The 12,741-nt window shown below is 37.9% G+C and overlaps 2 protein-coding genes across 10 annotated transcripts in view; one reads left to right on the top strand and one right to left on the bottom strand.

The window, feature by feature from the left end:
- The window catches only part of MED12L (mediator complex subunit 12L), a 344,195-nt gene that overhangs the window by 105,169 nt on the left and 226,285 nt on the right, over positions 1–12,741 (bottom strand). The window lies entirely within an intron of this gene.
- On the top strand, positions 1,203–4,389 carry P2RY13 (purinergic receptor P2Y13). The gene is made up of 2 exons (XM_055251294.2): positions 1,203–1,252; positions 1,727–4,389. Exons 1-2 carry the CDS (start codon positions 1,205–1,207, stop codon positions 2,741–2,743), a joined length of 1,065 nt encoding a protein of 354 aa, XP_055107269.1. The 5' UTR covers positions 1,203–1,204; the 3' UTR covers positions 2,744–4,389.

The raw sequence follows: 12,741 nt of genomic DNA, 5'->3' as shown, positions 1-12,741 counted from the left end.
TCAAAACTATTAGACATTGTATTGCCTCAAATTTTAAAATGTCCAGGGGGATATTAAGTTTTTCTTCTCAGAATTCAAAGCCAAGTCATCCAAAACTTTGTCATCAACCAACACTAGTCTCATCTAACTCCATGGTAACACTTGTGGCAAGAAACATGAAATGAAACTCACCATGGAGAACTCCACATCCTCCATAAGATCTCCTAATTTCCGCTTTTCCTATGCCTACCTAGCAAGTAGATTTCTGCCATGGACAACAATTTTCTCTATGCAAAAGCACAATTACATCTTTCAAACTTGAAGAGAGTTAAAGGAAAAAATGGACAGATATTGGCCCAATGTTGATTGATGAAATTCCTGAAGTCCTCTGTACTCAAAATACACCAAATACAAAAAAGATTTCCAAAAATGGCCCTCTACTAAGTGAAAGAGTATAATGTCTCTACCTGGATTTGCAATTCATTCCCATGACTAAAAGCCACTAAAAGTGGCTAACATTTTTTAGTGTCTCCTATATGTCAAGCACCATTCCAGGCAATCAATTCATTCTTAGTAACACAGTGTGGTAGGTACTATTTTCAAACCCATTACGCAGATGAGGAAATTGAGACACAGAGCTGTTGAATCATTTATCTATAATCTAATCCCAATTAATTGGTGGAACTGGGATTCTAACTCCAAAAATCTGGATCTAATAGTCTTCGCCTCTTAGAAAACATGATGTTAACTCTCAGAGATCCCCAAACCAGAAGACTAAGACAAATATCTACAAAAATAAACATACCGTCTTCCTGAACACAAATTACTGGAAAATCCAGTTTACAAGGATACAGAAGATTATTCTGTCTGATTTTAGGTAGACTTATTGTCCTACATGACGGTAATTTGGGACTATTTTCTTCATCTTTCTACTTCCCACTATATACAAGAGGCACTCAAAAAGTTCACTGAACATGCAGATCAAGAAGATAAACTTCAAGAAAGTTATGAAGAAATTTAAAGATAATTGCAAATAAGCTTCTTTATTCAAGTCACAGATTAACAGTATGAAAGTTTGAACTAAAATAGAGTATTAGCAAATGCCCCAAAGGTCTAAATATGAAGAGGTTCTAATGGGTCACATTACATAAGTAAAAATAAGGAAGGAAATCCACTATAAGAAAGCAGAACATTTGCTTCACATGCTCTTTTGTAGGCTGAACTAATGACTGCCGCCATAAGAAGACAGAGAGAACTGAGTATCCTCCCAAAGGTGAATTTCAATTTTTATTATGAGTGTGCTTGCTTATATAAAAGATAGAATATGCTTAAGGGAAAAAAGGTGCTTTAAAGTGAATATTCTACAAACCATAGTTTATGAGCATAAGAAATTGTATAATTTACAGCAATCTGATGTATTAGCAATAATAATGTATTATTATCTCTTAAACAGTGTTTTGTTTTATGGCTAACAGTAGCACCTGTGAATGAGGTAGAACCTGTTATTTGGATTTCACAAAGATGTGAAAGTAATGGTACTGTTAAAAGTACCAAAAATGTATTATATGCTTTAAAAATTCTAGCCAGAAAACAGTATTTTCCTTCTCAACACATCTATTGAAAGTGTTGGATAAATGCAGGTTGTTAATATGCTATAAACATAAAGTCTGTTTTTAAAAAATAGCATTTGAAAATCATGAAGGGCTTTTTGTTTTCTTTTGTTTGTATATATGTTTATTGGTAACAGGTGATACTGGAAGCAATGAACACCACAGTGATGCAAGGCTTCAACAGATCTGAGCAGTGCCCCAGAGACACTCGGATAGTACAGCTGGTATTTCCAGCCCTCTATACAGTGGTTTTCTTGACTGGCATCGTGCTGAATACTTTGGCTCTGTGGGTGTTTGTTCACATCCCCAGCTCTTCCACCTTCATCATCTACCTCAAAAACACTTTGGTGGCCGACTTGATAATAACACTCATGCTTCCTTTCAAAATCCTCTCTGACTCACACCTGGCACCCTGGCAGCTCAGAGCTTTTGTGTGTCGTTTTTCTTCGGTGATATTTTATGAGACCATGTATGTGGGCATCGTGCTGTTAGGGCTCATAGCCTTTGACAGATTCCTCAAGATCATCAGACCTTTGAGAAATATTTTTCTAAAGAAACCTGTTTTTGCAAAAACGGTCTCAATCTTCATCTGGTCCTTTTTGTTCTTCATCTCCCTGCCAAATATGATCTTGAGCAACAAGGAAGCAACACCATCGTCTGTGAAAAAGTGTGCTTCCTTAAAGGGGCCTCTGGGGTTGAAATGGCATCAAATGGTAAATAACATATCCCAGTTTATTTTCTGGACTGTTTTTGTCCTAATGCTTGTGTTTTATGTGGTTATTGCAAAAAAAGTATATGATTCTTATAGAAAGTCCAAAAGTAAGGACAGAAAAAACAACAAAAAGCTGGAAGGCAAAGTATTTGTTGTGGTGGTTGTCTTCTTTGTGTGTTTTGCTCCATTTCATTTTGCCAGAGTTCCATATACTCACAGTCAAACCAACAATAAGACTGACTGTAGACTGCAAAATCAACTGTTTATTGCTAAAGAAACAACTCTCTTTTTGGCAGCAACTAACATTTGTATGGATCCCTTAATATACATATTCTTATGTAAAAAATTCACAGAAAAGCTACCATGTATGCGAGGGAGAAAGACCACAGCACCAAGCCAAGAAAATCATAGCAGTCAGACAGACAATATAACCTTAGGCTGACAACTATACATAGGGTTAACTTCTATTTATTGATGAGACTTCCGTAGATAATGTGGAAATCAAATTTAACCAAGAATAAAAGACTGGAACAAATGCTCTCTTACATTATCCTGGTGTACAGAAAAGATTATATAAATTTTAAATCCACATACATCTATTCATAAGCTGAATGAACCATTACTAAGAGAATGCAACAGGATACAAATGGCCACTAGAGGTCATTATTTCAAGAGCATTTCACTTTAACACTTTGGAAAAGATTAAGGAGAAATGCATATCCCTACAAACCTCCCCTCCAAACACCTTCTCACATTCTTTTCCACAATTCACAACACTACTGCTTTTGTGCCCCTTAAATGTAGATATGTGCTGGGAAAAAAAAAAAAAAAAAGCCCAACTCTTGAAGTCCATTGTTGAAAACTGCAGCCGGGGTTGAAAGGAATGCAGACTTGAAGAGTCTGAGGAACTGAAGTGGGTCAGCAAGACCTCTGAAATCCTGGGTAAAGGATTTTCTCCTTACAATTACAAACAGCGTCTTTCACATTACAATAATATACCATAGGAGGCACAAGCACCATTATTAAGAAACTTTGCTTACACCTTAAGTGTGTACAATTCAAGTGTGAGAATGCTGTGTTAACTATTCTTTGGAATTCTCCTTCTGTCCAGCAAATACTCTAATGATGGTCAAACATGCCACCTACTCAGCAATGCCTTCCTGGACCACAACCCCTATGCCCCTGCCCCATCCTCCTGGTTAAAAATAATTACTTCTACTGTTTGGGTGTGTGATAGGGTTCTCAATGCAGATCCCCCTTTTCTAGTTAGCTATATTCTTGACTGCATCCGCTAAAAATGTTAAAGCTTCTTGAGAGACAGACATGCCAGATTTTCTCGATATCTCCCACAATACACCCTACAGTCTTCATGGTCTACAGATGTTTTCAATAGAATTGCTATTCTTGATACATACAGAGATGTAATTGCTGACCCATAATCAGTAACATCCATATTGGGAGATTTTTCAAAGGATGGTGACCTGCTTGTACTTATTTACCTCGGTATTTTTTCTTGCATCCTTTTGTGATTCAAAAAAGTAAAATGTGGCTTCCTGAAATGATGGATAAGAGTCTATACCTTCTAGAAAAAATACACGAAGGAGTAGTTAAGCTCTGTAAATGTGCCACGAGCTCCAACATGACCATCATAAGGTGAAGCCCACGTTTTCTTCCATGGCATCAAAGGCCCTAGAACTTGCCTACCTTTCTGGCCTTACCTCCTAGCTACTTATCCATCTCTTGAACTTTATACTCTTGTATAAATTTCTAACTTTCAGAAAATGCCATGCTCCGTTTTGGCACCACACATGTATATTTCCCTCTGGTACACTTAGAAGACTCTTATCCATCTGTGAAACCCTATGTTGCCATCACTTAGTCCATGAAATATTACCTAGCCAACATCCCACCATCACCTCAAATCCAATCACCCCCTCCTCTGATGCTGTCACACCTATATTATTAAACTTATCACATTGCATTGTAATTACTTCCTGACCTTTGTATCCAGTCTTTTAATAACCAATGTATATTTTTGAAAGGAGAGACTGTTTCATTGCGCAATCAATAAATGTTTGATAAAATAAAGCCCATTTGGTTTATTTTATGCATTAGAGAAGCAAAAGGGAAGCCAACTCTCATTGATGTTTCTATTATCCAAAGACAACATAAATTTCTTGAAATGAAAGCTCAAGCTCTCTCTGGCTACTCTCCTATAACATGTATGTAGGGCCTGAAAATTGTGGTGCTCCTGGGGTCACTAGTGAATGATCGTGACAACAGTAGGATCACGGAATAGCCAAATCCAAAGTAAAGCTATTGACCAAATCCTTTAGCTATGCACTGTTGATAATGGTTAAGTAAAATTTGTAACTGTAGCATATAACAAACACCTTCAGAAAGTACTCTTGATGTCTTGATCTTCATTCTCTCCACTAAAGGAATCAAATAATCATTACTATTAGGGATGTCACTAAATCCATATTACCTCTACTGAGTACATTACACAATCACAAGTAGACTATAATCTTGTAAATAACTGCATCCAAGCTACCCTTGTTAAACAGCCAGTTATGTTTGGTGGGGTAACCTATGTATTTTGCCTCTAATGACATTTTCAATCTCTACTTAATGTGGGTACACCTAAAGTATACAATTTTTAGGAAAGATCTTCCAAGATAAATTCCAAGACCAAATCTGTCATCCATAAATACAAATACATCATTCCATTATAATATTCCACTCAAAGGCAGAGTGCCTGATCTGTAGAATAAAATAATCTGTTACATCAAGAACTTGGTGAAGAGTCATAGTAGAGATATCTTAAAATCACATTCACAAAATGAAGAACTTCCTAAACGAGCAATCACAAATACTAAGTTCTAAAATATTAAAAAAAAAAAAAAAAAGACGCTACAATATAGTCATAAATGACACAACAAAAAGAATAAAAGAAAATAGTAGCTTTGGATTGATAGAATATGTGAGCTCAGAATACAAAGGCTTTTGTCAAAAATTAAAATGTAATTACTTGTACAAAAAAATAGGATAAGATCTTCCCAATAACCTTCAAGAAAAGGGGGGGGTTGAAGGGAGTGCAGTTCCCACACACGGAAGAATTCTTGAGAAACCAAAGAAAATAAATGTAAAGTGGAAAGGATGAGGCAGAGAAGGAGGAAGAATTCTCAATTCATGGAAGCCAAAAGGTAGATAAAGTCATTATGTCAAAACTTATAAAAGAATCATTCAATCTTATTAATCCCATTATTTCTTACATTCCATATCCATTTAAAAGCTTTTGCCTTTCATAACTTTCCAAGGTATTCTTTCTAAAATACGTATATCTTGCCCCGACATAAACTGTATTCCTTCAGCAAGTTAACAGATCAAAGTTCACACAGATAATTAGCAGAATATCCAGAGCAAAAAAACCCAAAGTCAGTATTATCTATTATTTAAGAAAAAACATAGAAGAGAGTAGCCCTACTAAGGAAAGTGCAGAATTTACAAATCATCTGAAGCACCCAGAAACACATCTCAATATTTCAAATTTTACATAGAAACCAAATGTAGGAAATATGAATACAGAATACATGTGCCATACTAGTTTGCAAATTTTAGTGGCTACCAGAATCGGCTGGAGAGATTCTCAAAATACAGACTGCTAGACCCATCAAAACAACAAAAGCAGCACATCTGTCTCCTTTAATAATCCCAGGCAGGCTATGAAATGCTTATTATCTTCATTTTAGAGATCAAGAAGTTGAGAAACAGAAAGGCTAAGTAACTTGCATGAGGTCACAAAGCTTGCCATCTGCAGGAATGGGGCTTTGAGATGTGGCTTCTAAGCCCATATTCTTAACCACTGTATTTACAACCTCAGATCTAATTTTCTCAAGAGAATTCACAATTCCAGTCTCTCATGCTATATTTCCTGTTATTTACAAAACTTCCGTAGCCACCCCCATGCTCCCTGACCCCACAAAAACAATACATTTCTGTGTGGGTAGTAACCAGCCCAGATGCTGCCAGGTAATAAGCCCTGGCCTACAAGACCTTACCCAAGCAGTTCACAGGACCTCCCAGGACCTTACCCAAGCAGTTCACAGTCATTTCCTGAATGCCTGCTGTGTGCCAGGCTCTTTACAAAGATTATCATCTTTCTAATTCTTACTACAATCTTATGAGACAAATACTACTAGGCTCTCTAGTTAAAAATAGGAACAAAACTGAAGCACAAAGTAAACATACACCTTACCCGTGATGCACATCACTCACCAACAAATGGGGCAGAGCTGGGACTGAAACCCAGGCAGGTGGTCTCAAGACCAGCACCTCAACTGCTCTGGTCACCGCCTCTCTGTCCTGTCAGTCAGACTTAGCAGAATTCCTCAAAGGCCCCACTAGGGAGAATGAGGAGGCTTCTTAAGAGGGGAAGAGAGAAGTCTCAACACGAGTGGGCTTCAATAACCTCAGGGGTATGAATGGTGCAATCGTGGCACCTACAATTACTTCAGGGGTCCGTCTAGCACTTGAGAGCTCAGGGGGAGTAAAATCCCCAATAGTGGATTCATTTGTTCATTTAGCCAGTCACTCCTTCATCATCAACTTGGCTACAGGGCCTTTTGCATCTCTAGAAGGTGAACACTGGTAAGGAACACAGATTATAACGACTCAAGATGTGATAAGAGGTGTGAGAGACACACCACAGAAGTTCAAAGGAATAGGCAATTAATTCCACATGCAGAAAATGAAGAAGGGTTCACAGGAGATGGAAATTTGAACTGGAACTTGAAGAAAACAGAGCATTCAAAAGGGAACCCTGCGGCACAATGAGCAGTTTCAAGGCAGGCTCAGGTAGAGGTGGAACGGTGCTGTGGTTGGAGTGTGAGGGTTGCAGGGGGCCTGAGCCTGCAGCACATGACACAGGCAATACATTTGGGACAGAGATGCAGGACTGTACAGCCAAGCACTGTATTGGGACATCTGGTCTTCACTAATGAGTCGCTGAAGGCTTCTAAGGTGAAGAACCACATGTTCTGGGCTGTGCTTTAGGAAAATCAATTGACCAACTATAGGATGATTCTAGATTGAAGGAAGAGCAGTGAGACCAGGTCAATTAGAGAGGTCTTCCATGTATGCAGGCAAGAATGATGGGGAAAACATCTGACATGGACCTTCCAGACATTCTCAGGGAGAGAGGTTTCAAGTTCAGAGTCCAAGACCATTGAAAGTGGGGGACTCTATGTAAAACGTGGTTAATATGTAAAATATATTAGCAATGGGATCCATAATGCCTCCACCCCCTTCTCCTCCAATTGAGGGTTGATTTCTCTCAGGATCGTTAGCTTGAATGATTTGCTAGGTCATCATCACAGAAGTGGATTTGGGGTATGTTCCATTTGAGGTATCAGTGAGAGAGCTAGGGTCAAAGAGCCCACAGCTGGGCCAAAATATGGACCCGGGCTCCAAAAATAGGACTAAGATTAGAGGTGGAGGGAATAATCCTTTTTGAGACAGGAAGAGAAAAAGGAATGAGATGAGAACCCCAGAGGCCATACTACACAGGTCTCATGGTCAGAACAGACAGAAGAGGAACAGGGGATGATGCCTTGGAACTGGGAGGAGCGGGTAGTGTTAGTATAAAAGGAGAATCAGGAAGTCCAGTGTACTGAATACCAAGGAACAAGAGAGATTCAAGGAGGAAGTGATAGCCAACAGAATTATACACTCTAAATTTAGTCAAAAGTGATGAATCTATAACTATAAGGTCAACGATAACTCTGAGGTGGAGGTGGGGTGAGCTCCATTTGTGAATGGGAAGTGAGGAAGTAGAAGCAACCCTTATCTTCCCATAATGGATAAGCCAGTTTAAAAGAGTTCCATGGGGGGCCAGATGCAGTAGCTCACACCTATAATCTCAGCATTTTGGGAGGCCAAGGCAGGTGAATTGCTTGAGCCCAGGAGTTTGAGACCAGCATGGACAACATGGTGAAACCTCAACTCTACAAAAAAAAAAAAAAAAAAAAAAAAAAAATTAGCTGGGCCTGGTGGCATGCACCTGTAGTCCCAGCAACTCGGGAGGCAAAAGTGGGAGAATCACTTGAGTCCAGGAGGTTGAGGCTGCAGTAAGCCATGATCACACCACTGCACTCCAGCCTGGATGACAGAGCAAGACCCTGCCTCAAAAGACTTCCATGGAGAAACAAATCAGCTTTTATATTAGTTAGGCTTTTCCCAGGGATTTCTATGAACATGTATAATAGTTCCTTCCTATGCTATGATGTGCATAGTGAATATGCTCCATGTGAAATAGCAAACAGAGAAGTACAAATCAAAGAGTTGGGTGCAACCACACAGGCCAGAGAACTCAGCCTTGGTCAGAAATTGGGTGTACCAATATTTTCAATATCCATGTAACCCAGGTTTCTGCTTCCTTGCCTCCATTCTCATTCTAATATGAAGTCCTTATAGAAAAAAATAAGATGGGAAGAAAGGAAGTCGGGGGAAAGGAGAGATGGGGACACTAAGAGAAAATGGCAGGAATGGAAGTTGAGACAACTGGGGGGAGTGATAAAAGGGAAAGAAAAAGGCAAGATAATATGAAAGAGAAAGGAAATTAAAGACTTAAAGAAGTAAACCAGTTCTTTAAAAATTACATCACTTACTCAGCATGTGAACTTTTGCCACTCTTGTAATACAACTCAAACTGACAAACATTCTGAGGCATAATAATAGAATGTCCACCTTTATTTCTGAGCTTCAGTTTAAACGTTAAATGTGTGTATATGACTTTACTTACTGGTGTTGATCTTAAGTAATTGTATCTAATGTATTTCTGAAGGCTTTTATAGCTTTGGTTTTTTTTAAAAAAATATTAGCTTTATGTATTGACTTTATATCATATATACACATAATGTCACTGGTCTTTAAATCTTTGTTTTTTTATTCTATTTAACTGTACAACTGAGTTTCCTAAGTCCAAAAATGCCCAAACTATGAATGAATGAAGCTTTATCCTGAACACAGTAACCCTAATGAGACAACCTCCCTTCTCTCCCCATATATTCTAACCTCAGCTTTTATAGATTCCCACAATTTCAGATAGTCTGGAATAAAGAAGTCCAAACTTCCTCCTTTACAGGAGAAAAAAACTGTCAAAAAAGATTATAAAAAGCATTTCGAGCAATCATCAATTTGTCACTAATAGGAAACCAGAAGCTTTCTAAAAGCAACCAAAATTATGGATGTACCTTAACTTCTGAGTTGAGGCATATCATTCCAACTCCACCATGCATCAGACACCCCATTCATTCGCTTGCTCTCCCTTCACCTTCTGACAAAAGACAAAGTGCTCCTGTACCCTTAAATGCCAACCAAGTTCCAAACACTGTGGAACTACCCTGTATATATTTACCCTGAATAGATTGCCTCATTTAAGCTTTACAACCCTACATGGCAGGCATTCCCATGCTCATTTTCAGAAGAAGATATGCCTTGCCCAAAGTAAAAAAAAAAGCTGCTAAGTGGAGATGTTCCAAATTGGAGTTTAACTGACCCCAATCACTAGTCTTCTCACAGCCGGACACTGCCTCTCGCATAAGCAAGATTTACAAAGCAAGGAGATAGATTAAGTTGCCCAGCATAGGAAGGAGTATCAGTAAAAGCACAACAGTCAGAGATGCAGCCTTATCTCCAGACTCAATCTCCAAACCATCCCCCTTCCCTTTAATCAAATGAAGTTCTCATACCAGAAAAAGGTGTTGCGCATAAAGCAGACCTGATAGATACAAATAATTTCAAATGACAGATTAAACACAGTAATTCAAGCATAGGGACCCAATGATACCAATCTTGTCAAAAGACTGACTATTAAAGGGTTTATAATAATTATACTCAGCACAAATTCTCAGCTACTGGATGTGAGCCACAATTAGAATGACTTGTGTACAGAGATGGAACAGTAAGATTTGGGCAAAGGTTTTACTATAATCTTTGTTGCATGTTTCAGCCAAATGGAAAAGACCAACATGGGCATTCAAGAGAGATCACCTTGAGCTATGTTGCAATTAGATCCCTGCTTGTCTTTGTTTTGTAATAACGAGTTAGTGTACTATAAGGGACTATGATGCCCTTTATATGTGCATTTTCCTTAAGAAGAAACAGATACATCTGAGATTAGTGATACAGAAAAATGAGATTATAACACAAATACTATGCCTACCAACACTGGGAGGAAACATTGTCCCCAGGTCCACACCAACGCAGAAAAGCCAAAGAAAGAAGGGAGGAAAAAGTCATATGCCATGGAGAAACAACTAGAAGACCAAGGTAAGCCTTGGTAATACATTTGCTCAATGTCTCATATCAAAAAAGTGAGAAAACAGAATAAAGAGTTCATTTCAGGACTGAGAAAGGCTTAAGAGTAATCTTACCTAATTTTAATTCCTCTGAAGACGTGACACTTTTTCTCCTTGAGCGCCCCTGTCTCTTTAAGAATACATTTTGAAAAATCAGTAAGATTACAGGAATCCTCATTTGAATTTCTGTGACTAAACCAAACATGTTTGGTTTAGTTTGTTGCCAGTTTGTTGTATTTTGAGTAGAAGAGTTACGCTATGCAGATTTTGCCATTTTTCATGATGATTCATAAATAATAAATGAGGTACTGCTCATAATTTGACATTTTACTGTTGTCAGTAAATATGTTGGGTTGGGGAAGAGTATATTTGAAAAACAGTAACAATTTATAAATCTAGATGAAATCTAGTTGAACAATTCTTTCAATTTGTTTGTAGTCTTAATATCTTTAAAAATAATGTTAGAAAAAAAAATCACCCTAGTATAAAAACAAAACAAACAAAATATTTTAAAGTTTTCTGGTGGCCGACACACACACACACACACACACACACACGCACACACACACACACACACACGCACACACGCGCACACACACACACACCCCAGGATGTTCTGTATTTAAAATAAATTTGGGGTTTGTAATGGCTAAACAAAATTAATAAAAGAGTGCCCTGCACTTCACAGGATTTTCCAATGAAGTGGAAAGGAAATTATTGCTATAAAGATTCCCGGGGCTTTTATGAAATGTGAGACTTGCTATAAAAATCAGCAGGAAAAAAATTATGCTGGTTTACCTTTCGATTATGTGAACAATAATAAAGCTATGGGCTGGCTGTTAGCTGCTCTTTGCATCAAAGTGTTACAATTTTTTCATGACTAAACATGTATTACTTCCCTTTTGGAATGTTAGGTAAGACCAGCTTTCACAAGTCCCAACTTGAGACTGGCATAATATACTTTAAGACTAAACGCATAAAGGCTGCCTTGCGTTAACTTTGTTACTATACTAAATTTGCGCTGCCAGCCAACGAAACACTGAAACACTCCAAGCCAGCTGTTAGGCTAGTCCCGGGCATGTTGCTTACAGAGGTATTGGGGAAGGAAAAAGTGCATCCTATCCCAAGCCCACTTCAGGAGAAAAAGGGGGCCACCTACTGTAGTGAAGGGACATCACCTTATTTCCTACTTAACACCATCACACATAAAGTTAAAGATGCTTCATTACACAGGAAAATTTCATCGGCCCCTCACAAACCCTTCTTCGCACTTAGAAGGGCCTATGATAACCCTTTCACAGTAGGGCCCTCCCTTTTTTTTTTAAAGGTCTTTATTATTATAACAGAAGCCTGTCAAATATCTGTCAGAATAAGCTCCCTACTAAGATTTTATACACATCACTGGAAATTTGGGGTGGTAATCCTCAGTACCTGCAGCAAAGTTCTTTGCTCAACATACTTTTATGGGGGCCACAAGAGATGCTTCTCCCTTTGACTGATGCCTTTAGTACTTAACAGTTAGTTGTTCTGGCAGTAAAATGTCAAATTATGAGCAGTACCTCATTTATTATTTATGAATCATCATGAAAAATGGCAAAAAGGTCAACATAAGAACAAGTCTCCCAAACTAAAGTCTGCATAGCATAACTCTTCTGCTCAAAATACAACAAAGTGGCTTCAAAAAAAAAAAAAAAAGAATAAAAGAAACTGGCTTTAAATGCTAAAAATGAAATCAATGGAGAAGTATAAAATAGCACAGAGAGTCAAAACTAAATGAAAGATTGTTTGTAAATCTGCAAATTCTTAAAAGATTGGGCCATTATTAAGTTGGCTAATTGTTATTCAAACACCTTCCCTAGGACTAGCTACTTTTCCATAACATACTTAATCCACCCAAAGCAGAATGAAAAAAAAAAATTAAAATTGTAGGTGTCTATTTTTGTATGGTTAGGAAGCAGATACGAAAATACAAAACATATAATTTTGATACCCAACTCTAGATTTTTAAGTTAAACACCCATTTGTTTTTCTGTAAAAACATAAGGAAAATCAACTAGTAGGTACACATTATTTCCTTAAG

The sequence above is a fragment of the Symphalangus syndactylus genome, chromosome 17 (assembly GCF_028878055.3).
Source record: "Symphalangus syndactylus isolate Jambi chromosome 17, NHGRI_mSymSyn1-v2.1_pri, whole genome shotgun sequence".
In the NCBI taxonomy this organism is placed as follows: Eukaryota; Metazoa; Chordata; class Mammalia; order Primates; family Hylobatidae; genus Symphalangus; species Symphalangus syndactylus.
The sequence above is the reverse complement of the archived record's forward strand: the minus strand, read 5'-3'. Positions and strand labels throughout refer to the sequence as shown.

Bases quoted from the DNA above. Each gene is read 5' to 3' on its own strand.
- P2RY13 (XM_055251294.2), top strand. From the start codon at position 1,205: ATGACTGCCGCCATAAGAAGACAGAGAGAACTGAGTATCCTCCCAAAG. The intron at 1,253-1,726 runs GTGAATTTCAAT...TATTGGTAACAG, and splicing joins AACTGAGTATCCTCCCAAAG to GTGATACTGGAAGCAATGAA.